Source organism: Tiliqua scincoides, chromosome 4 (genome assembly GCF_035046505.1).
Source record: "Tiliqua scincoides isolate rTilSci1 chromosome 4, rTilSci1.hap2, whole genome shotgun sequence".
Lineage (NCBI taxonomy): Eukaryota > Metazoa > Chordata > Lepidosauria > Squamata > Scincidae > Tiliqua > Tiliqua scincoides.
In genome coordinates this window covers 193,183,029-193,205,755 of record NC_089824.1, presented here as the reverse complement: position 1 = coordinate 193,205,755, position 22,727 = coordinate 193,183,029, and the positions used below count along the sequence as shown (strand labels likewise).

Sequence of the window (22,727 nt, the reverse complement as noted above, 5' to 3'; positions counted from 1 at the left end):
GTAGGCAGATTCAGGGAGGAACGTCATGGCTTTTAGTCCTGATGGCCAGAAGTTCTCTCTGAATGCAGAGGCAGTCCCGGCTAGGAGGACGGGTGGGAGAGGAGTTCTGCCTCTCTGCACTGACACTGGGGGGTTCCAGCATCACCTGACAGCTGGCTCATGAGAATGGATTATTTGATAGAGAAGTCAGGGCTGAGGAGGAGAGGTTGGCAATTATGGGGGGGGGCACAGGAATAGGATCCCCAAGGAAGTCTGCATAAGGACCTTAACCAGGCGCCTATGGCTGGCAGTCCAACTTGGGCCTCACTGCACAGGAGCAGAAGGAGAGCAGAAGGAGAGTCCAGCAGGCTCTTCTCTGGGCTTCCCCAGTGCAGCCTGAGCAACCAAGAGCCCAGCTCCACTCCTCTCTCTCTGCAACCAGAACCCGCCACTTGCATCCTCCACACACCTCCTCCTCCACACACCTGCTCCCAGGCCTTCCCTCTCTCTGGGCTCAGGGCTTCTCATTCAGCCCTCCAGCAAGGCCTCCTCCTCCTTTCAGGGCCAGAGTCCCAATCACAGCAGGGCCTTTGGGAAACGTGGGCCCAGCAGACCCATTATGCATCATCCACCTGCCAGGCTCTAGATGGAATCACTCCAACTCCCAGCTTGTTTCTGCAGCCCACAGAAGACCTGGCAGTCTCCCTGCCTGCCTCCCTGGTGGTCTCCCCCTGCTGAGTCAGCCTCCTTTGCAGCCAGGCAGGCTTTGCACTGGACTTGCAGGCAACTCGCAAGCCTCTGCACAGGGTCCCCCAAGTTACAGTTTTCCCTTCAGTCCTCTGGGCTGAGCCCCACCCTTTCTGCACTCATCCTGCCCTTGGGATTGGATGTCCAGTTCAAGTGGTAACACAGGAGACGGGGGGGGGTGCAGACTGAAGAAGGCATAATACATTTAAAGGAAAAAACAGTTTTAACAGATCCCAGGCCCCCTTTTTTTCCCCAGGACCAAGTACGATGTGCCCCCTGCACCCCCTTCTCATAAGCAATCATAAAATGTAAGATCCCAGGACATTTTCAGGCCCCCTCCTTTGATGCCTAGGCACAAAACGGCTAATATTATAATGCTGTTGTACAAATCAATGGTAAGGCCACACCTGGAGTATTGTGTCCAGTTCTGGTCGCCGCATCTCAAAAAAGACATAGTGGAAATGGAAAAGGTGCAAAAGAGAGCGACTAAGATGATTACAGGGCTGGGGCACCTTCCTTATGAGGAAAGGCTACAGCGTTTGGGCCTCTTCAGCCTAGAAAAGAGACGCCTGAAGGGGGACATGATTTAGACATACAAAATTATGCAGGGGATGGACAGAGTGGATAGGGAGATGCTCTTTACACTCTCACATAACACCAGAACCGGGGGACAGCCACTAAAATTGAGTGTTGGGAGAGTTAGAACAGACAAAATAAAATATTTCTTTACTCAGCTTGTAGTTGGTCTGTGGAACTCCTTGCCACAGGATGTGGTGATGACATCTAGCCTGGATGCCTTTAAAAGGGGATTGGACAAGTTTCTGGAGGAAAAATCCATTACGGGGTACAAGCCATGATGTGTATGCGCAACCTCCTGATTTTAGAAATGGGTTATATCAGAATGCCAGATGCAAGGGAGGGCACCAGGATGAGGTCTCTTGTTATCTGATGTGCTCCCTGGGGCATTTGGTGGTCTGCTGTGAGATACAGGAAGCTGGACTAGATGGGCCTATGGCCCGATCCAGTGGGGCTGTTCTTATGTTCTTATGCCTGGGTACAATTTGCCCCCTGCACCCCCCTCTCATGGTCCCTGCCCACATCACTATACATTACTGGAGGAACACAGGGGCTGAATGTGGGCTTGTAATGTCCATGGCGGGAGGAGGCCCCGCCCCTGGGGTAGCTACCGAGTGCAGGGGGCTTACCCGGTCGATGTGTAGTGGTCGGCGGTGAAATGAAGGATGGGAGGCAGATACAGTTGTTCCACATAGACGGTTTACTAGAGTCAGCCGTTTTACACTCATGGGGCCTGTTACCTCACAGGCCCCTGCACATTACACAGACTTGTGCCATCGTTGTTCGATAGGGTGTAGTCCTGACCCTTCCAGCCCCCTTGCGGTCCCTGGCCGGGTTCTCAAACTGTTGTATCTTGGCCAGGGTCTCGCAAGGGCTGACGCACTCTCGGTTGGAGTCAGACTGACCAGCCTTGTGGCGACCCCCACGGCGCCAACACAAGCGGCAAAGGTGGGCATGGGGAGGGAGTGGGGGGCCTTTCTGAGTGGGGGGAGGGCAGGGGGAGGCTGGGCCAGTGGGCTGGTGCGCTGGGAGCCAGGGGCGGGGCCAGGACCCGGCAGTTATGCCGGATCCCAACCCCCGTCCCTGGGGTGAACGGAGCGGCTTCCAGCTATTCTGTTCTCCTCTGACTTGTAGAGATGGCGCAGGTCCGAGGAGACCCATTGGGGCACGCAGCCCTTACCCACAGGTAAGGGGAAGAGCTTCCCCTTGCCCGTGGCTGAGCCGATGCAGCCAACAAACCTGTGTTTAGGTTAGGATTAGGTTAGGATTGCGCCCTAAGTGGATGAAATGTCTTTAATGGGTTAGGATTAGGATTAGGATTGCGCCCTAAGTAGATTGCAACAGGTTAGGATTGTGCCCTAAGTGGATGAAATGTCTTTAATGGGTGTCAATTGCCTCTTAAATGGAGAATTAGACTAGCTTTAATTTGTGGCTCTTGTATAAGTTCAGCAGTGTAGCTACTTCATTGTCATTCCAGCACATTTACGAGAATGCTGCCTTGTTGGCTTCTTATAACTTCATAAAGGATATTGAAAGGTTCCACTGAAAAGCATAATACATATTTGTTGATGAATAAATAAGTGATCTTTACAGTTCCTCATGTCTATTAGCAAACTTATTCAAAAGAATATAGAAGTTCTGCTGGGTCAGATCAAAGTCCAATATCCTATTTTCCACAGTAGCCTGCTAGATGTTTCCTCTAGAAAGCAGATTGAAGGCCAAAATTCACCCTTATCATAGATTCCCAGCAGCTGCTATTCCAAAGAATGCTACCTGCCTTTGAACATGACTTCCATGTTATCATCATGGCCAATGTGCCATGAAGGCCAAACTCTTTTTCAGTGCACTCTTGCTTGGAAGTAAGTCTAGTTGACCTGAGGCAACGTTATTTCTTAGAAAACATATTTGTGCCATTAGCACAGCTATTGTAGCATAATGGCTAAGGCTGCAATCCTAACCCTCTTTCCAGCACTGACATTGATACAAGGTATAAAGGACTGTTAGTTACGCTATATGCTCACCTGAAACGTAAACAGCATGGTCCATCTCTGAATGTTCAACTAGAGTAAAAAAAAAAATGGTTTCGGTTTTTAAAATGGTTTCGGTTTTTTTTCAAAGTCAAGCATTTGGCTGGACTTGGCCACATGCTGCAGTTGTTCCCGGCACAACAGATAAGAATGCATTTGAATGAATAGGCCTTTGTTTTCGAAGAAGAGGAAAAAAATTTCTGCAGTTTGAAACTTTCGGTTTGGAGGCCTTTTTGGGAGCAACAGGCTGCACACACACGCTGGAACAGTATTAGACACCAGATCCTCCAGATATAGAGGATCGTTGCTTTAAGGTTAGTTTTCCTTATATTTCTTGTTCTTCATTTTAAAACCAGTTTGGTGCCTCAACAAGTGTAACTAACATTAGCCTAAGTGAGTTTTAGTGGTCTAACTGTATTGTAAGGGTCTACGAAGACATAACAACAAATTATAGTCATTTCTGGTTAACATTGCAAAGGTCAGGTTCCCAGAGAAATGCATCAGGCTGCATTTTTTTAGCTGTGCCCGCAAAACCCCATGATAAGTAAGTTACATTTTGAAGGCCAAAAGAACGTCATGATGAGATGAGGTCAGCTTCTGAACAAAGCGGTTGCAGTACCACCTACTGCCTGGTCAAAATCTGTAAATTGTACATGTTGGATGTATGGGATTGCGTAATCTGAACAACTGGTGATCTGTAACTCACCAATGAATTGTCTCCAATGAGAAATGTATGTGTTTCAAGGAGGGAACCCCAGATTGTAATAAAAGCGAGCTGGAGAGAGCGCTCAGTGGGACTTCTTCTGCTTCCCACTTCTGACTCTGATACTCTCTCAAAGCTTGGAATGTTCCCTTGAGACGCTGTGTTTTGGAATACAACCTTTGGATTTACAATAAAGGCCTGGATTTGATCACTACTGCCTACGGAGTTTGCTTTTGACCTGGAATTACCTTGCAACATCTGGGATCACCTTGCAACAGCATAAGGGCAATACAACTCTGAGGTTAGGAAACAAACATTGACTTACCTTGAGGAGGCCTCCGTGGCTGCCCCCCTACTGCAGGATGCAACACATGCTCCACTGGCACAGCTATGCCAGTGTTGGAAAGTTGGTTAGGACTGCGCCCTAAGAGAACCAAGAAGTCCCTGGATCAGCACCGTCTAAATAGCCAGTAGCCAGCAGAGATGAGTAGCCCCATTGCAGGGCCTGCACTCTTACCTGGGGGAAGGGGACAAATGTCCTCTTCACCTGAGGAGCCACCAGCAGCTGCCCGGCAACCACCAGCAGCAGCCATTTCTGGCACCACTGCTCCTCTGGGTGCCAGGCAGCTCAGGATTGGGCTGTATGTCTTCTTTTGCAACAACAATTCTGCTACAGAAATCTAGGGCGCAATCCTATCCTGTGCTGGAACAGGCAAGCCTCTGCAGGCTGGTGTACCTCTGCTGCCTAGCCAACTCCCAAGGACTCCTTATGGCACGTTTGCAACCCTCCTGGGCCGGCATAAGGGACTTGCACCGGTCCAAGTGAAGGGCTGGATTCCGCCCCTCGTCTTTTTAATGCATTTTCACAAACTTAATGACAATTCAATGGTAATGCAATTCTTATTGCAGCTCTACTCAGACTTATTGGCATTTCCAGCATAGCCACAATTTAAGCACAATATATCTGATACACAAGAAATTTAGCCTCATGAACTCAATTCCTTTTTAAAAAGCTGTTTAGAAGCTGCTCTAGAAGCTTTGGAAACTTTGGCTGAATGCACAACATAAATATTTGCTTTAAAATGACACTCCAGAGAGATCTGCAGGGCTTAGAGTCACCGTTCTTCCACAAAGCTGTCAATGATTCATAACCTCCCAAAGTAGGATCCAGCTTGTTGTATAAACTGTTATTGAGCCCAGGTCCTCAAAGTCATAAGGGAAGAATTTTAGCAAATTTTTTATTAGGTACTCAGTGGCTGCACTTCAAAATGTTCCAATTGCTGGTATATATTTCTGATTGTCATTATGCCCTGCCCAACTAAGCCAGGTCTTAGCATATCACAATGGCACTTTAGAACTGGCATGCTACATTAAATTATTCATAGCTGGCACAGCTTTTATCTCAGCTTGAACACAAATGATACTTTTGCAAACATGTGCATGACACAACAAAAGCTGTCGCAAAAATAACAAGCACCTGGGGTTCTGTCAGCCCTAGCACATGGGCAACCATAAGACATTGTCATAGGAAATCCTTCCTATCCTTGACCCCTCCTAGATTAGCTTGTGCATACTGAATGAGCATTTATTGCCTTGTTTTAGTCCCAAGGCATTGTCTGAGGGTGCATGATGCAGGCCTAGACCTGGCCAGTGTCTAGATGAGGGAACACCCAGATATACCATCAGTAGTTACATGATGGAAGAAAGGCAGGATAGACATTAAATCAGCCATTCACAACTTTTTTTGAAGCACCTCTTAGGAGTTCTTCTCAGGTTCCAGGCCCCCCCCCCATCAAATAAGGATACAACATGAATAGATAAACATAAAATCTTTTATTATTCTCAGTTTCTAGTCTGTGGCCCCCTTCAAATATAACAGGACTCTTCAGGGGGCCATATGGCTCCTATTGAGAATGGCTGCATCAAATAATAATGCCAGCTTTTCTGTGTCAGATTGGAATATCATGACAGCAAGTATGTTGCAGAGAGAAGAGTGTTAGAGGACCAGGGATGCTGAACCATTTACCTATGTCTGACCTTAGCCTGTCTCAAGGGGTTGTTCTGAAGGCATAATAGGCAGAATTCACGCAGGGCCCATGGGGAGGGGGGTAATTTGTTCCCAGGCCCAGGGTCATAAAGGGGGCCCAGGAGCCAAAAAAAGGGGGCCCAGAAATTTCCTGGGATCTTATATTTTCCTATCTCACTTGGACTCGCTTACCCGTGTGGGATGCTGGGTGCATGGCTGCTGCTGCTACCAAAAGCCTTATGTGCTGGGCCAAGGAATGCATACATACTCATTAACAAAGTGTCAAATCTGGGAGAAAACTGGCCTGCCACAGTAGCTCTTTGGCATGTAGATCTGCTTGCCATGAAGGAGTGTATGGGAGCTCAGGGCTACAGCTGCTGCAGAAGTCGGTTTTGGTGCTCACAGGACAGTTTCCATTCTAGTGTGAGCCTAAATACGATGTCGCTAATTTTCTGCAATGATTTTCTATATTCTCATTCACAGACCTCACAATAAATAAGGTTGAAATCCCATCTACACTTACTTGGCAGTAAGATCCACTGAATTTGCAAGTAAGCATTCATATGAGCTTGTACAGTAAATCACTAACCTTACTTAGAAATCCAGAAAGGGTGTTTGGATAATGACCATGCATGTTGGACTCCATTTGGAACAGACTTTGTACAGAAACTGGGTCTATGGCAGTGTTGCAGTCAGCCCCATCTCATGCCCACTGAAAGTTGCAGCATGATGCTGAACAGCAGTGCTAGGGCTAACTTTTTTTTTCCTTGGGCTTTCTTCCTCTCAGCATTCAGTTATTTAACATCCTGAAGCATGCTGTGCACTGAGAAATATCTTGTTTGTTGATCTGTGCACTGAGAAAGATCTTGTTTGTTGTGAACATAAGACTAGGGTGAGAATGGCTATTGCTATGAGAAGCCTCTGCCTTTGCTTTGCCTTAGTTGCACTCAAGAAAACTTACACGTTTGTTTTTTAACATTAGGAAAACTCATACACTCATACACTGTCAGAAGAACTGATGTTTTACACTATTCCACCTACTGGCTGATGATCAAATTAGACTTTGAATGTAGCTGCAACTTGTGAATGGAAAGCTGTGCAAACATTTGGAAGTAGCACTTTGTGGAAAATATCCTTACTTTTAAAGTTCAAATCAGAGTGATTCAGACTGTGGTTCTGTAACTTTTGATCAAGGAATTGATCCTAAGTTATGCCTTTTAGATACAAGATGTCATACAATTGCATTCAAAGTAAAATGAACAGTCTTTCATATGCACAATTGTAATGAGAATGAATCTAGAGTCATGAGGCCTTGGGATTACATGCATGTATGTATGTATTTATTTTGCGAAAGTACTTGTTAACAACTAAACAATTGGGAGAGTGGTTCAGTGTCAAAAAGACACGGGTTCCTACATTCTGCAAAAGAAATCTTAGCAATATTGTTTTGAAAGTGAAACTGTAATTTTTTCAGTAAGGAGATGACTGAAAGTTTCTCTCTCTGTAGAATGGCAATATAATGCCACCTGCAGTCAAAGGGAAAGCATAACAAAAAGCTCTGGTCCCTAGTTGTGATTGATAAGGCCCCTGTTTACATTTGATGGTCACTGAGTATGTAAAGGGAGGCTCTGTGAGACCCGGTCCACTGGGTGTCAGGGAGACAGACAGCAGATTTTGGCTTCACTACAATACTGCTAGACTTTAACGACTAAGCACCACTCCTATATAGTCAACTCCATTCTGATTTATTTTCTTTACTATGCTGGAGCAGGACACAACATGGGGAGAATGTCATAAAATGTTGGAAATTAGTGTTAGACAGAAAGATGTATCCACATGGTCCATTCCTGCACTACTTGTTGGCTGACTCAAGCTGCCTTGGGGCCCCACTTTTATGGAAGGAATATAAATATTTTAAATAAAATAAATGAATACATCAAATAAAGCCAAGCACTTTTTTTCCTGAAACATGGCAGACCATCTGTGCTTTGCAACAGGATTGGTCCTGACTGGCTACATGGTCTGGATGTCATTACTGCACATATCATTAATGCTGGCAAAATATTGCTTCCAATTACCAGGACCTCTGAAAAAGTGAAGATGAAAATACAGGTCGATTACCCCTTATCTGGACATCCAAAATCCAGACTATTTTGAAATCCAGGCATTTTGTCCAAGACTTAAAAAAAAATTTCTGTAGTGTGAACACTAGAAGGTCTTGTGCTCATTCCCACCTTCAGTGCAGGTACAGGCTATAAGTTCAATTCTCTGCTCTGTGGTGTGTATCTGTTCAGGCATGGTTGAAAAATGTCAAATAGACTAGCAGACACCCTTATAGGCAGGGTGACCAGATGTCCTCTTTTTCCAGGACACATCCTCTTTATTAGCTTTGTGTCCTGGAAAAGAACTTAAATGTCCTCCTTTTCCCCATGAGTGGCCTCCTGCAGGCAGCACACAGTTTTCTTGTAATTAATAAATTACATGTAAGATAGCAGTGATTTTCAACCATTTTCATTTGACAAGGCACTAAACAAGGCACACTGACAAGGCACTAAAATTGTCAAAGCACACCATCAATTTTTGGACAATTGGCAAGGCACACTGCCGCCAGTGAGGTGCTCTCATCCCCCAATGTCCCTACTAATGGGCAGGAGGTCTGGTCTAGAGGGTAGAGCCTCCGTCTGCCTGAAGATAACATCCACAAGGTCGCCAGTTTGAGGCCACCGGCACCGTGCAACCTTGGAGCAGCTGACAAGCTGAAACCGAGCAATTCCATCTGCTCGGAGCGTGGGAGGATGGAGGCCAGAATGTGAAGCCACATCGGAATGAAACACCTTGAATGTAGTGGTTCTAGAAAGAAAGAACCTTCTTTGAAATTGTAAAAATCCCTATTTAAATAGGGATTTAGATAAAGCCTGCCTATGTAAACCGCCTTGAATAAAGTCTTGAATAAAGACCAAGAAAGGCGGTATATAAATACCTGTTATTATTATAATATTATTATTATTACTAATAAATAACCCTCCTCCAAATTTCCATGGCGCACCTGAGGATCTTTCGTGGCACACCAATGTGCCGTGGTACACTGGTTGAAAATGGCTGTAATATAGTTTTAAATTCAATAATAAGTAATATAGTGTTTAAATTATATGTGTTTAAACCACATGAAATCAATACGCAAGTGTTTTTAGCTTTTATTTTGTCATGTCCAACATTTTTCTGGGATGTCCTACATTTTGGGGTGCCTTGTTCTCTTTTGCAGTTATGACATCTGGTCCCCCTGTAAAGGGGTAATGGTGAAAAGAGCAAGAGGAAGCATTTCTCATTATCTTTATGCAATTATTCCGAAATCCAGACAAATTTGACACGTTCCCATCCCAAGCAGTCCAGATAAGAGATACTCAACTTGTACCTGTATGATATGATAGAACATGTACACAGACTACACAGAGAACGTGTGAACAGGTTCTTGCTGGTTAAAATGCTCCCAGCCTTTTGAGACAGGTGAGGCTTGTTCTGAAGCAAAGAAATTTAGTGCAGAATAAAGCAGAAACAGGATGGCTGGTTCTACATATTGCAGCTATGCAGAATTTTTGCAACAACTGGACTTCCAAGCGAAAGAACTTGTAAGTGCAACTGGATGTAAGTAGAAAACTGCCCTGAGGAATGCATTAAAATAAATTGGTGTTATGTTTTAAAAGTCATCGCATCATTTGCTGCATGAAATAAAGATGCATTCTTGTTCTTCTGGAGATGCCCTAGCCTTGGATACGGAATATCCTACAATATATTGTATTGGCAACCTTCAGTCTCGAAAGGCTATGGTATCGCGCTCTGAAAGGTGGTTCTGGCGCAGCGTCTAGTGTGGCTGAAAAGGCCAATCCGGGAGTGACAATCCCTTCCACACCGGGAGCAAGTGCAGTCTGTCCCTGGTCTGTCTCCCTGGCTATGGGCCTTCCTTCTTTGCCTCTTAGCCTCAGACTGTTGGCAAAGTGTCTCTTCAAACTGGGAAAGGCCATGCTGCACAGCCTGCCTCCAAGCGGGCCGCTCAGAGGCCAGGGTTTCCCACTTGTTGAGGTCCACTCCTAAGGCCTTCAGATCCCTCTTGCAGATGTCCTTGTATCGCAGCTGTGGTCTACCTGTAGGGCGCTTTCCTTGCACGAGTTCTCCATAGAGGAGATCCTTTGGGATCCGGCCATCATCCATTCTCACGACATGACCAAGCCAACGCAGGCGTCTCTGTTTCAGCAGTGAATACATGCTAGAGATTCCAGCACGTTTCAGGACTGTGTTGTTTGGAACTTTGTCCTGCCAGGTGATGCCGAGGATGCGTCGGAGGCAGCGCATGTGGAAAGCGCTCAGTTTCCTCTCCTGTTGTGAGCGAAGAGTCCATGACTCGCTGCAGTACAGAAGTGTACTCAGGACGCAAGCTCTGTAGTCCTGGATCTTGGTATGTTACATCAGCTTCTTGTTGGACCAGACTCTCTTTGTGAGTCTGGAAAACGTGGTAGCTGCTTTACCGTTGCGCTTGTTTAGCTCGGTATCCAGAGAAAGAGTGTCGGAGATGGTTGAGCCAAGGTACACAAAGTCATGGACAACCTCCAGTTCATGCTCAGAGATTGTAATGCAGGGAGGGGAGTCCACATCCTGAACCATGACCTGTGTTTTCTTCAGGCTGACTGTCAGTCCAAAATCTTGGCAGGCCTTGCTAAAATGATCCATGAGCTGCTGGAGATCTTTGGCAGAGTGGGTAGTGACAGCTGCATCGTTGGCAAAGAGGAAGTCACGCAGACATTTCAGCTGGACTTTGGATTTTGCTCTCAGTCTGGAGAGGTTGAAGAGCTTTCCGTCTGATCTGGTCCAGAGATAGATGCCTTCTGTTGCAGTTCCAAAGGCCTGCTTCAGCAGGACAGCGAAGAAAATCCCAAACAAGGTTGGTGCAAGAACACAGCCCTGCTTCACTCCGCTTCAGATGTCAAAAGGGTCTGATGTGGAGCCATCGAAGACAACAGTGCCCTTCATGTCCTTGTGGAAAGATCTGATGATGCTGAGGAGCCTGGGTGGACATCCAATCTTGGGGAGAATCTTGAAGAGGCCGTCTCTGCTGACCAGGTCGAAAGCCTTTGTGAGATCTACGAAGGCTATAAAGAGTGGCTGTCATTGTTCCCTGCATTTCTCCTGCAGTTGTCTAAGGGAGAATACCATATCAGTGGTGGACCTGTTGGCTCGGAATCCACACTGCGATTCTGGATAGACGCTCTCTGCAAGTACCTGGAGCCTCTTTAGTACAACTCGGGCAAACAGCTTTCCTGCAATACTAAGGAGAGAGATGCCGCGGTAGTTGTTGCAGTCACCCCTGTCACCTTTGTTCTTGTACAGCGTGATGATGTTTGCATCCCTCATGTCTTGAGGTACTCCACCTTCTCTCCAGCAGAGACAGAGGATTTCATGCAGCTCAGTGACGATGATCTCTTTGCAGCATTTTAGGACTTCAGCAGGGATGCTGTCTTTTCCAGGTGCCTTGCCAAAGGCAAGGGAGTCCAGGGCCACGTGAAGTTCTTCTAGGGTTGGTTCACTGTCAAGCTCTTCCAGCACAGGCAGGCACTCAATGTTGTTCAGTGCTTCTTCGGTGACTACATTTTCTCTGGAATATAGCTCAGAGTAGTGCTGCACCCAGCGTTCCATCTGCTGCGCCCGATCCTGGATGACCTCGCCTGTGGCAGACTTCAGAGGGGCAATTTTCTTCTGTGTTGGACCTAGGGCCTGCTTGATACCATCATACATCCCCTTGATGTTGCCCGTGTCAGCTGCTATCTGTATCTCGGAACAGAGCTGGAGCCAGTAGTCGTTAGCACATCTCCTGGCAGTCTGTTGGACTTTGCTGCGAGCAGTTCGGAGGACCTGCAGGTTGCGCTCACTGGGACAGGCCTTGTATGCTGCTTGAGCTCTCCTCTTTTCCTCAATGACTGGTGTCAACTCCTCAGAGTGGGCTTCAAACCAGTCTGCCGCCTTGTTGGTCTTCTTGCCGAATATGGACAAGGCGGTGTTGTAAACGGCATTCTTGAAATGTTCCCATCTGTTGGATGCGTTTGCGTCGGCCGGGCCTGGAAGAGATTCCTCAAGCGCTTGTGCAATTTCCTCCACTTTTCTCTGATCCCGGGTCTTGCTGGTATCAATGCGAGGTCTTCCTTCCTTTTTCGTGTGATACAGTCGCTTTGTTTGCAGTTTCACTCTGCTGCACACCAGGGAGTGGTCAGTGTCGCAGGCAGCACCATGATAACTGCGTGTGATCTTGATGCTGGGAAGGCTGGAGCGTCTGGTGAGGATCAGGTCGAGCTGGTGCCAGTGCTTTGATCTTGGGTGTCTCCAAGAGACTCTATGTTGGGGCTTTGTGTTGAAGAACGTGTTGCTGACACAGAGACCGTGATGACAGCAAAACTCTAGCAGGCGTTGGCCATTTTCGTTCATCCTCCCAGTGCCAAACTGACCTAAGCAAGTGGGCCATGAACTGTTATCAGCACCAACTCTAGCATTGAAATCGCCGAGGATGAACAATGGCTCTTTTACAGGGATTTTCTTGACAGTGGTGGCCAGGTCATCATAGAATTTGTCTTTGGCTTCTGCTGGAGACGACAGAGTCGGTGCATAAGCACTGATGAGAGTGACAGGTCCTGCTGATGACTGGAGCTGCAGGGACAAAATTCTTTCACTTCCCACAGTAGGTGGGATGATGGATTTCAGCAGAGTATTTCTGACCGCAAAGCCAACGCCATGTTCCCTGGTTCCGTTTGGTGGTTTTCCCTGCCAGAAAAATGAGAAATTTCTCTCCTTGACAGATCCGGAATCTGGCAGCCTAGTCTCTTGAAGGGCGACGATGTCCATCTGCAGTCTGCTCAGCTCCATGTCGATGACAGCTGTTTTGCGTGCGTTGTCTGTTTCTTGCAGGTCATCAGAGAAGCCAGGTGTCATTGTCCTAACGTTCCAGGTGCCCAGCTTTAGGGCAGTAGTTTTCTGTTTTCTGTTGCATGGTGCAGAGTTGTCGATCCGCTTGTCGGTTTTCACCCTAAACCCCACGCACCCCATGAGGTTAACGGACCGTGGCGAGGCAACACCTTACTGGCTGGGGACTGCCCAGCTTAAGGCGGGCGGTAGCTGCCCAATGAGATGCAATGATCTCTCCCACCGTCGGAAGCAGCCCCTGGCGTCATGCTCTACGCCAATCGAGCAAAGACTTATAACCGGTAAACTGCTGCTTCCCGTGTTGTGCCGACGCCGTATGGCGAAGTTGGAGTGTCCTCTCCAGTGCGCGAAGCCTGGGTAAAGAAGGTATGGAGGATAGGCTGTTACCCATGCAGCAAATCCCCCCTCTCCACGTCGCTGGAATGGTCCAATGGAAAGGCAGAAGCCAATACGGTTGGTTCCAGCGGCGTCGCAGGAGTTGCCAGAACGTGACTGTGTTCAGCCATGAACTGCCTAAGGGACTCCGGCTCCTGATTTTGCCTCGAGGTTGACTCCTGAAGCCTTTTCCACAACTGGATGTAGCCACAAGGCAGTGGAGGTTTGAGGTCAGAGTTTCCTTCTCTTAGATGAGCTGCCTTCCTAGGCTGAAGAGTCCCATCTACCCGGTTACAATATATAGGATTGGAATATGTAGCATTATTATCCAATATCCAATATGTAAGATATGGATACTTAAGATACAATATATAGGATTGGAATATGTAGCATTATTATCCAATATCCAATATGTAAGATATGTTAAATTCTACAATAGAGGGCTATTAGAGTCCAATTCTATGCATGTCTACTCAGAAGTAAGCCCCATTATAGTCAAAGGGGCTTACTCCCATGTAAGTGCGGATAGGATTGCAGCCTCAGAGCCCAGGTCTGTGCATGTCTCCTCAGAAGTAAGTCCGATTATAGTCAATGGCACTTCCTCCCAGGAAAGTGTGGATAGGATTGAAGCATCAGAGCCCAATCCTATGCCTATCTACTCAGAAGGAAGTCCCATTACAGTCAATGGGGCTTAGTCCCAGGAAAGTGTAGATAGGATTGCAGCCTCAGAGCCCAAGCCTATGCCTGTCTACTAAGAAATAAGTTCCATTACAGCCGAAGGGGCTTACTCCCAGGTAAGTGAGACTATCCACACATACTTGGGAGTAAGCCCCATTGGCTATAATGGAACTGATTTCTAAGTAGATATGCATGGGCTTGGACTCCCAGTAGTCTTAGCAGAGCATGCCAATCCCAGGGTTCGCGTTTTGTAATTTGTCCCACTGCCTTTACCGTCATTTTGAGGAAGTAGAGAGGTGGCGCCGCACTGGATTCTGGGAGTTGTAGTTTCCTTTCCTAAACTTTCCCGTAGGCACCCAGCTCTACGGAGAAGCCCGCGAACTACTGCTGGCGTGAGGCCGGTGTCCTGCCGCGAAGATGGCGGCTCCCTTGGTGCTGGTGCTTCTGGTGGCCGTGACAGTGCGGGCCGTCCTGTACCGCTCCAGCCTGGCCGGGCTGATCTCGGAGAGGGTGGAGGTGGCGTCCCCTCTGAACGCCTGGAAGCGAGGTGGGGGCTGCGGGCGGAGGCGCCTCTCGTGCAGGGCAAGCGAGGGAGCGCCGCAGGGCTCCCCAGCGGGAGAACCAGGGGGGCTCCCAGGCAGGAGGTCCCGGGGGCAGTGGGGCTGCCCCGGGTCTGAAGCGTCCTCGGGGTGCTGGGAGCAGGCAAGTTCCACAGTGCAGTCAAGGAAGAGAGGCTGCAGCATTTGCTGGCAGAGCCCCTGTGCCGTTCGTCTGTGGAACTCCCTGCTACAGGATGTGGTGATGGTGGTAGCTCCACTAGATGGGCCTTTGGCCTGATCCAGCAGGGCCCTTCTTAGGTTCACTCCAGTTTTGTTTTGTTCAATGACTTGCTTCAGGTAAAAGTCTAAAAGTAGGAGAAGGATAATACACCCGTATTCATTCATTAGGATAACTGACTGTGAAACTCTTTGCCACAGGAACGTGCAACTGTGGAACTCCTTGCCACATGATGTGGTGATGGCACCTGGCCTGGATGCCTTTAAAAGGGGACTGGACAGATTTTTGCATGAGAAGTCCATCACAGATTACAAGCTATGATGGGTATGTGCAAAGTTTTAGAAGTAGGTTACCTCAGAATGCCAGATGCAAGGGAGGGCACCAGAACGCTGGTCTCTTGTTGTCTTGTGTACTCCCTGAGGCATCTGGTGAGCCACTGTGAGATACAGGAAGCTGGACTAAATGGGCCTTTGGCCTGATCCAGCAGGGCTCTTCTTACGTTCTTATTAAGACTTGCACATGTAAAGTACAGTAGCTGCACTTTTTCTAGCATGATGATACAGTAATGGGGGGAGAGAGATAGAGCTTTGCCTGTTGAATTTTTGCCTGTTATACAAATATAAAAGGCACAGGAACGTTTCCGGGAAAAAGTTGGCAATCCTGACTTCTAGCTGAAGGATTAGTGCAGGGGTATCAAACTTGTTTCATACAGCTGGCAGAATAGCATTCATAATGCCTACAGAGGGCTGGAAGTGATGTCATTAAACAAAAAGCAATGTCATTAAGCAAATGAAGACCAGAAGTACTTTTTTCTCACTTTGGAACTCATTAGGGACAGATGACTGAAGAGGAAAATATGAAAATCTTGATCATATTTTCAAGATGTGGAAGAACCTAATTATCACACAGGCCACCCTTTCAGCAGTGACCCCTCAGCTCAGCAGCTGAGAGCCCAAGGGCAGGATAAAGAGCTTCTGTGGGCCGCATCTACTTCCTGTGCCTTGTGTTCAACGCCCGTGGGTTAGTGTCTGCAGAAAAGGTAGGGTTACCAGATACAATGGAGAACACTGCCTAGACCTTTAACTATTGTATAGAATAGAGAACTTTGGCAGGTGCAGCTTTTTAAACCCTTCCATGTTGAGCTGCACCTGCCAACATTTCCTCCTCTAAATAGTGGTTAAAGGTATAGGCACTCTGTTCTATTTTGATTCTGGTAACCCTAAGAAAAGGGGCTATTTGGCAAAGTATCAGAAACATGAACTCATGGCTACAGAAGATAATCAATATGGGGGGTTGCCAGAGTTTCAGGGAAGGCAGTTCAGGCTACTTGCTACTTTATTTCTGTTCTTCTCTCATTCAGTAATCAGACCCTAGCATAAGTTGTGCAGAAAATGCAAGGTGTGTTTACACAGGTACCAAGATCAAAAGATCTGTTTGAGACTTTTCTGCTTTGTAACAGTTGTATCAGGAACTATTTATATGTCTTTTACATTTAATATTTTGTTGAAATTGTGTGACTTGCTTGAAAGCACATGGAAGCCCACTGGCAGGCTTGACATTGGAATGATAATATACCTTAACCAGGACCTTATTTAGTGCTAGGTATCTGAAATGTTTGTATATATTTAACCTGGAGTTTCTTCACTTCTGTGTTTCTTCAGGTTGTGAGAATGGGCAGACTTATATGGGGTTTACCCCAGTCTCTCTAGACCCTGTGTTGTATTATAATTTTACAAAGCATGTGCATAATTAAGATTACCCCTGCTAATTGGGTAAGAGGCACTTTTTAAAGTGGGTGTCCTCTTTTTAGCAGGGGGAGAGTAACTGGCCCTCCTCACCCCAGCAGTGTCTTTTCTAGTGGCTGTCTGCTGGTGTTCTTTTGCATCTTTTTAGATTGTAAGACCTTTTGGGACAGGGAGCCATAAGTTGTTTGTTTGATTTTCTCTGTAAACTGCTTTGTGAACTTTTCGTTGAAAAGCGGTATATAAATACTGTTAATAATAATAATTTCATAACTAATCTGTGGGAAGTGATGCTGAGTGTACACGCATGCTTAGAACATAACAAGAGCCTGTTTGGATCAGACCAAGGGCCTCCTTGACCAAGGGCCCAGTGTTTTTTGCAAAAATCTGACAGGTCTCGGGGAGTCTATTGGAGATTAGTTGTGGACTTCTATCTATTACTCATCAATGGGTCCCACCCTAGAACACAATTTGCATTCATTCTTCTTAACAGCATTGTAAAACTCATGGCTTCAATAATGCACTAGCATGCTGCATACAAATTCTGCAGGTCAGCTGTCTAACCACATTTGACCCTGTTGAAAGTTTTGGGGTTTAAAAAAACTTAAATAATGGATACTGTGTATCCAGGTAGTGCCCTAGAGGAGAACGCCATATTTGGAGCACAGTATGGATCTTCATGTTTTTAAAGGCAGATCCCAAATTAATCCACCCTTTAATCACAGCTCACATTTATGGTTTCAACTGTACATTCTGATACTGCTTGCTCCAAAGATGTAGGCTTCCTCAGATAATCAATATTTGCACAAATGACTTCTCTAAAACAACCTCTCATCCCTCTGCAATCATTGTATAAAAATTTTGAGGCTTCCAGTCCAGGGTGTGGGTTTTTATTCCGTTGTGGCACTACAAGTTGCTCTGTCAACTGGGACTGATTTGCAGTGGAATGTAATATGCATGTAAAAGTAATCAAGATACCTGAAGGTCCTTCTCTGGAATAAAGCACATTGTTTTTGTGCCAGTGTAGCACCACAAGGCACTGGATCTTTCTTTAGTGTCTTTTGGAAGATGTAGGATTAAGAAAGAGATTTTTGGGTCCGTAATTAAAAATAGTAAAAATTCATGACCACTTTTTTGTTCCCTTTGGCATCCTTGAAATTATGGATGTGCCAGGATCTGTGATGTAATAGCTATGTGGAAGGGATATTGATTGTGCTCCGATGGTTAATGGGATGGGCATGGAAGTCGTATGTACATATCATTTGGTTTCATGCGTACCCGTTGCCTCTGATACAAGGTTTTATGCTAATGTGGCACCACACAACATTGAATCCATGATTTTTTAGTAGGCAGCAGAGCAGCTGTGTGTAAGTTGTATTTGATCAATTTTGTGCAATTTCTCTTAAGGAATCTTACTGATCTGTAAAAATGCATCCTTTGTTGTGGCTTGTCTTAATTTTGGATAACTTCTGTTTTTCAGTGGTCGAGGGGCTAGCTTTACTTGATTTGGGTGTGTCTCCATACTCTGGAGATGTCTTTCATGAAGTAAGTGATCGTCCTTTTCTGTCTTTTTTCTGCCCAAGTTTGTGTGGGGCTCCAGCCAAGGTCACTGGAAGCCAGGAGCAGTCACAGATGATACAGCCCCAGTGTCAACTATTACTGTATCAGCTGTGTTTCTGTCATCAGATCCAAGCACTGATACAAGCACTATCTATTCCTATGGGCCACCGGCTAAAAGAACTGGAGTTTCTGTTATCAAAAGCCTGATACCTAAACCTGAAAGCTGTTTAAAAGTCTCCCAACAGGCAATCTAGAGCTGATTGTGCCCGTGAAGTGTTTGGCAGATAACACTACATTCATGCAGACCCTTGTGTGCAGGAGCAACATGCAGTTATCCCAGTGTTTCTCAACATTTGTCCTCCACTGTACCACTTGGTCCACCTATTCAAAGTATCACCAGAAGTAACTGGCTATTATGTCATCACCAGTTACTTCTGGATCAGGAGGCCAGCAATGTGACAAACACTAGTTAGAAGCTCAGGGTAGATGGGGAGGGGTTGTTTTCAAGCATAGAAAAGCATTCTTTGGAGCTCTTTTCCAGCCAATTGGATTTTTAAAACCAAAATTGAGACTATGACTTGTTTGGTCGGGTTGCCAAGGATAATTGCGTTTTTCTGTTCTTTTTTCTTTTTCTTTTAGACACCACTAATAATATACCTCTTTCATTTTCTGATTGATTATGCTGAGCTGGTATTTATGGTGAGTTTTGATTTCATTTTAATCTACAAAAGATTTACCTTTCTTTTAAGAACTTATACTGCAACTCTGTGCATGTCTGCCCAGAAGTAAGCCCCACTGAGTTCATTGGAACTTACTCCCAGGTAAGTGAGTATAGGACTGCAACCTGAATTCTTCAATATGTAGTGGGCCCTCCTTATCCATAGGCTTGGCATCCATGGATTTGAATATCTGCAGATGCTGACCCCATGTCTAGAGGGCCTCAGAGAACCTGCAGGACGTGATCAGAAGTGCTTTTCGGAAGTGTCCAGGAGATCACACATGGCCTCCCTGCACCTCAGAAGGCCTCCCAGATGCTTCTGAAAGGCTCTTCCGATTTTCTGGTGTGAAGCCCCCATGGATTTCATTATCTGTGGAATTTGGTTTGCTGCAAAACCAGAAGTGCCTTTCTCAAGCATCCGGGAGGCTCTTATTTTGGGAATACTGTGTGTTCTATGACAGCATTTTTCGACGTTGGCCCCCGCCATACCACTTTGCATGGTCCACCTATTAGAAGTGCCACTGGAAGTAACTGGCAATGATGTCATTGCCAGTTGCTTCCCGACTAGGAGGCCAGACACAATGCAACAAGCACCAGTAAGAGGCTGGGTGGACAGGGGGCTTTTTTTGAGCATGAGAAAAAATGCACGCTGGAGCCACTGAGCCAAGCTGCTTGTCGCATTGCATTGCTGATCTCACTGCCTGGTGGCGGGGGTCTGTGGGTCCCGGGTGTACCACCAGACACCACTTCAAGTACCACCGAGTACAAGTACTACTGGTTGAGAAACACTGTTCTATGACGTTCGCACAATGGCAGAACTGTGCAATGATTCATTTTTAATAACTTATCCCTGTAATTAAGTGACGCAAACCTGTACTGGGATTAAAACTGTTCCTGCGTGGCAAGAAATGAGTACAAATGATTTATGAATGCTCCCAGTTTATTCATACTTGGGTGATTTAGTTTTGTTTATGGTTCTGTTTTTGTAGGACTTTTCAGTTATCTAATTTGCAGAGTTCACAGAGTTTAGTAGTACAACCAATTAAAAATGGTAGAATTGGTGACATGACTTTCATGTCAAGTACATGTGCGTCATGATTTTATCTCTATTTTCCCTTAATGAAGTTCTTGGTGGTCTCTCCTTTAGATAACAGATGTTTTGACTGCTATAGCTCTTTATTTGGCCATTCAGGACTATAACAAAGTTACCGTAAGTAAGCAAATACCATGTTTGGTTCTGTTTTTGTTCACAGTCCTTACAGGACACGTGTTGTGTGTTTTCCTTTTCCAATTCTAATAAATGTTTTGTTTTCTCTTTATCTTTACATATTGGGTTTTGTGGTCTATCCCTTCTGGTGTGTGATTTAACTCTGATGCATGCATACCTGCTTCCCTCCAAATGGAATTTGATTGGTATAGTCTTTCACAACGGTGTTATTTCACACTTGTGCAGTAGAGAACAATAGTACAAAATAAAAATCAAAGGGTGGAGGGGTAGGTGTGGAGAATAATTAACTAGATAAGAGAGAGCAAAAGGACAATTGGTCTTGCCTGTTGAACACAACATTTGTTGGGCTTTTTCATCTGTATCCATTTTTGCAGCAAGACAATTTGGAGTGGAGAAATAGACCTCCCTCTGAAATTGATGCAGCTTTACTGATAATAATATTGTATCTGGTATCTTAAACTTTTTGGTGTAGCAGTATAACTCATGTCAGATCTCATGTGTAGTATGTGGGTAGTACAAATGAACTCCTGTTGAACTCATTCTTGTCCTCTCAACATGCGCAAGCAAGGGTAATGGTGGCAAGCAGGAAATCGGCCAGGCCCACTCCATTAGTTAGTTAGGTTAGTACAGGGGTGTCAAACATAAGACCTGTGAGCCAAATGTGGCCCCCAGAAGCGATTTATCTGGTCCCTGTTACAATTGGGCTCTCCAAGCTTGGTAATTGGGCTCTCATATCTTGAAAATATGAACAAGATTTGCACTTTTTCTCTTCTGTCATTTGCAGCTAATGAGTACTTATTTTTGGCCATCATCTGCTTAATGTCACCCTGCTTAACGATGTCACTTCCGGCCCTCAGCAGACACTGTGAATGCTAATTTCGCCCCTCTGTGTCAAACAACTCTGGGTTAGGAAATGGTGCGGTTCCAGGGACCTCATCTCCCCTTACCTGCCTGAAAAGGTCTCTACTTCCTGGTACTGGAGATGCAAATAGGGGCACCTGCCAGAGGGGCTCCTGGGTTGTTTTCTATTGTCATTATAAGCCCACTTGGAGATCATTTTAATTGAAAGGGTTTAGGTATAAATTGATAAATCAATACTGTAGATATGTTATGAGTCGTCTTGAGTGTCTCCCTTGCAGGAGGGGAAAGACCACAAATATTTTAAATAAATAAATAGTAGATCTTAGGACCTACTAAGTATATCTGATGTTTTGATTCCACTCACAGTACTATTTTCACTATTTCATTAATTTATTTCTGACATTGTTGGTTTTACAGCTTAGTGAACACTTAGCAATTTCAGCCTCAGACCTTCCAGTAAAATTGTTGTCTGCATTGATGTATTCAAGAATAAGAAATGGGCTGGTAGTTTTGCAGCCAGAGTCTAGTGTAGTGTGTTGCCAGGGCTGACTAATCTTGATGGATTCCTTTAAATTATATTTGTATACAGTATGGAAGTAGAGATGTTCTCAGGAAGTGAGGAAGTAGGAGATGTTGCTTCCTTCATGGTCAGTGATGGAACTCTTAGCATTGGATCTGTTATAGCTAGGCCTATTACCTTGATAGAAAGTGTTAACATAAGTTGTGTATTTGTCGCTAATACACCTCAGTGTAAGCTATAGCTTGACCTTGTCCTCACTGAATAACCATACTGCATCAATTGTAGATGTAGTATTTATAAGCCAAACTGTTTTGAAACTCTGTTCTGAAAGTTCAGTGTTAATTTATCGAGTGGCAATACAGTATTTCGTACAATGATCTCAGTAGATTTTGAAAGAATCTTCAAACAAGTTGGATGCAAATCTGAAAAACATCTGTGGTAGGTTGTGAATGTGCATGTCTCATAAGGCTTTTCTGCTCATTCTGAGGTAATAAGGAGAAGAAGTGGGTTTATAAGCCTGAATTATTCTAAAATCCTGAGATTAGCATTTTCTTTAGGCAACATGGTGACAAACAGGGTGTCTGGACCCACAAAATGCAGTGTTTTCTGACATGGAATTTTTTCCCTCATGTCTAGTTTAAAAAGCAAAAACTTCTAATGGAACTGGATAAATATGCACCTGATGCCACTGACCTCATCCAGACTCCCATGGAAATGCACTATGTTCCTCTCAAGGTAGCAATGTTGTAAGTACTGCCCACAGTGAATGCAAGTCATCTTACACACAGAACATTTATTCTTACTATTTATTTCTATTTTTTTTTTTGTTTTTTATTTTCTGAATTTACATCCTGGCTTTCCAATTAAAAAGGCCTACGTGATTGCCTCCCAACTGCTGGATGCAGCACATGGCCCACTGGCACAGCTGTGACAGTGCTGGAAAGGTGGCTAGGACTGCACCCTAAGTTGATCTGGGTCTGAGATTGGAGTTTAGATTCTGTGAGCCTGGGCAGGCAGTTCTGCTGCACCCTTCTAGCTTGTGGCAAATTGAGCATTGAGGGAAGTAGCACCATGTTGGAGTTCCGGAACTTTGACTCTGAGTGTTTGTTCTTTTTCAGTTACCTATTAAATCCATACACTGTGATGTCTTGTGTTGCAAAGTCCACCTGTGCCATCAACAATACTATAATAGCTTTCTTCATTTTGGCAACAATGAAAGGTAATGCACTTGGGAAAACATACATAACTTC

The 22,727-nt window shown here is 45.4% G+C and overlaps 1 protein-coding gene across 2 annotated transcripts in view; it reads left to right on the top strand.

The window, feature by feature from the left end:
• Positions 1 to 14,482: 14,482 nt before the first annotated feature.
• Positions 14,483 to 22,727, top strand: part of PIGU (phosphatidylinositol glycan anchor biosynthesis class U) — a 30,331-nt gene continuing 22,086 nt past the window's right edge. The window contains exons 1-7 of one of the 2 annotated variants that reach the window (XM_066626094.1): positions 14,554 to 14,618; positions 15,049 to 15,172; positions 18,071 to 18,135; positions 18,790 to 18,849; positions 20,016 to 20,078; positions 22,114 to 22,223; positions 22,596 to 22,696. In XM_066626094.1, the coding sequence (XP_066482191.1) occupies positions 15,166 to 15,172; positions 18,071 to 18,135; positions 18,790 to 18,849; positions 20,016 to 20,078; positions 22,114 to 22,223; positions 22,596 to 22,696 (406 nt within the window). In that variant the 5' untranslated portion in view covers positions 14,554 to 14,618; positions 15,049 to 15,165. Of the gene's footprint in view, positions 14,619 to 15,048; positions 15,173 to 18,070; positions 18,136 to 18,789; positions 18,850 to 20,015; positions 20,079 to 22,113; positions 22,224 to 22,595; positions 22,697 to 22,727 lie in introns of both variants that reach the window. The other variant, XM_066626093.1, reaches the window with a different exon arrangement.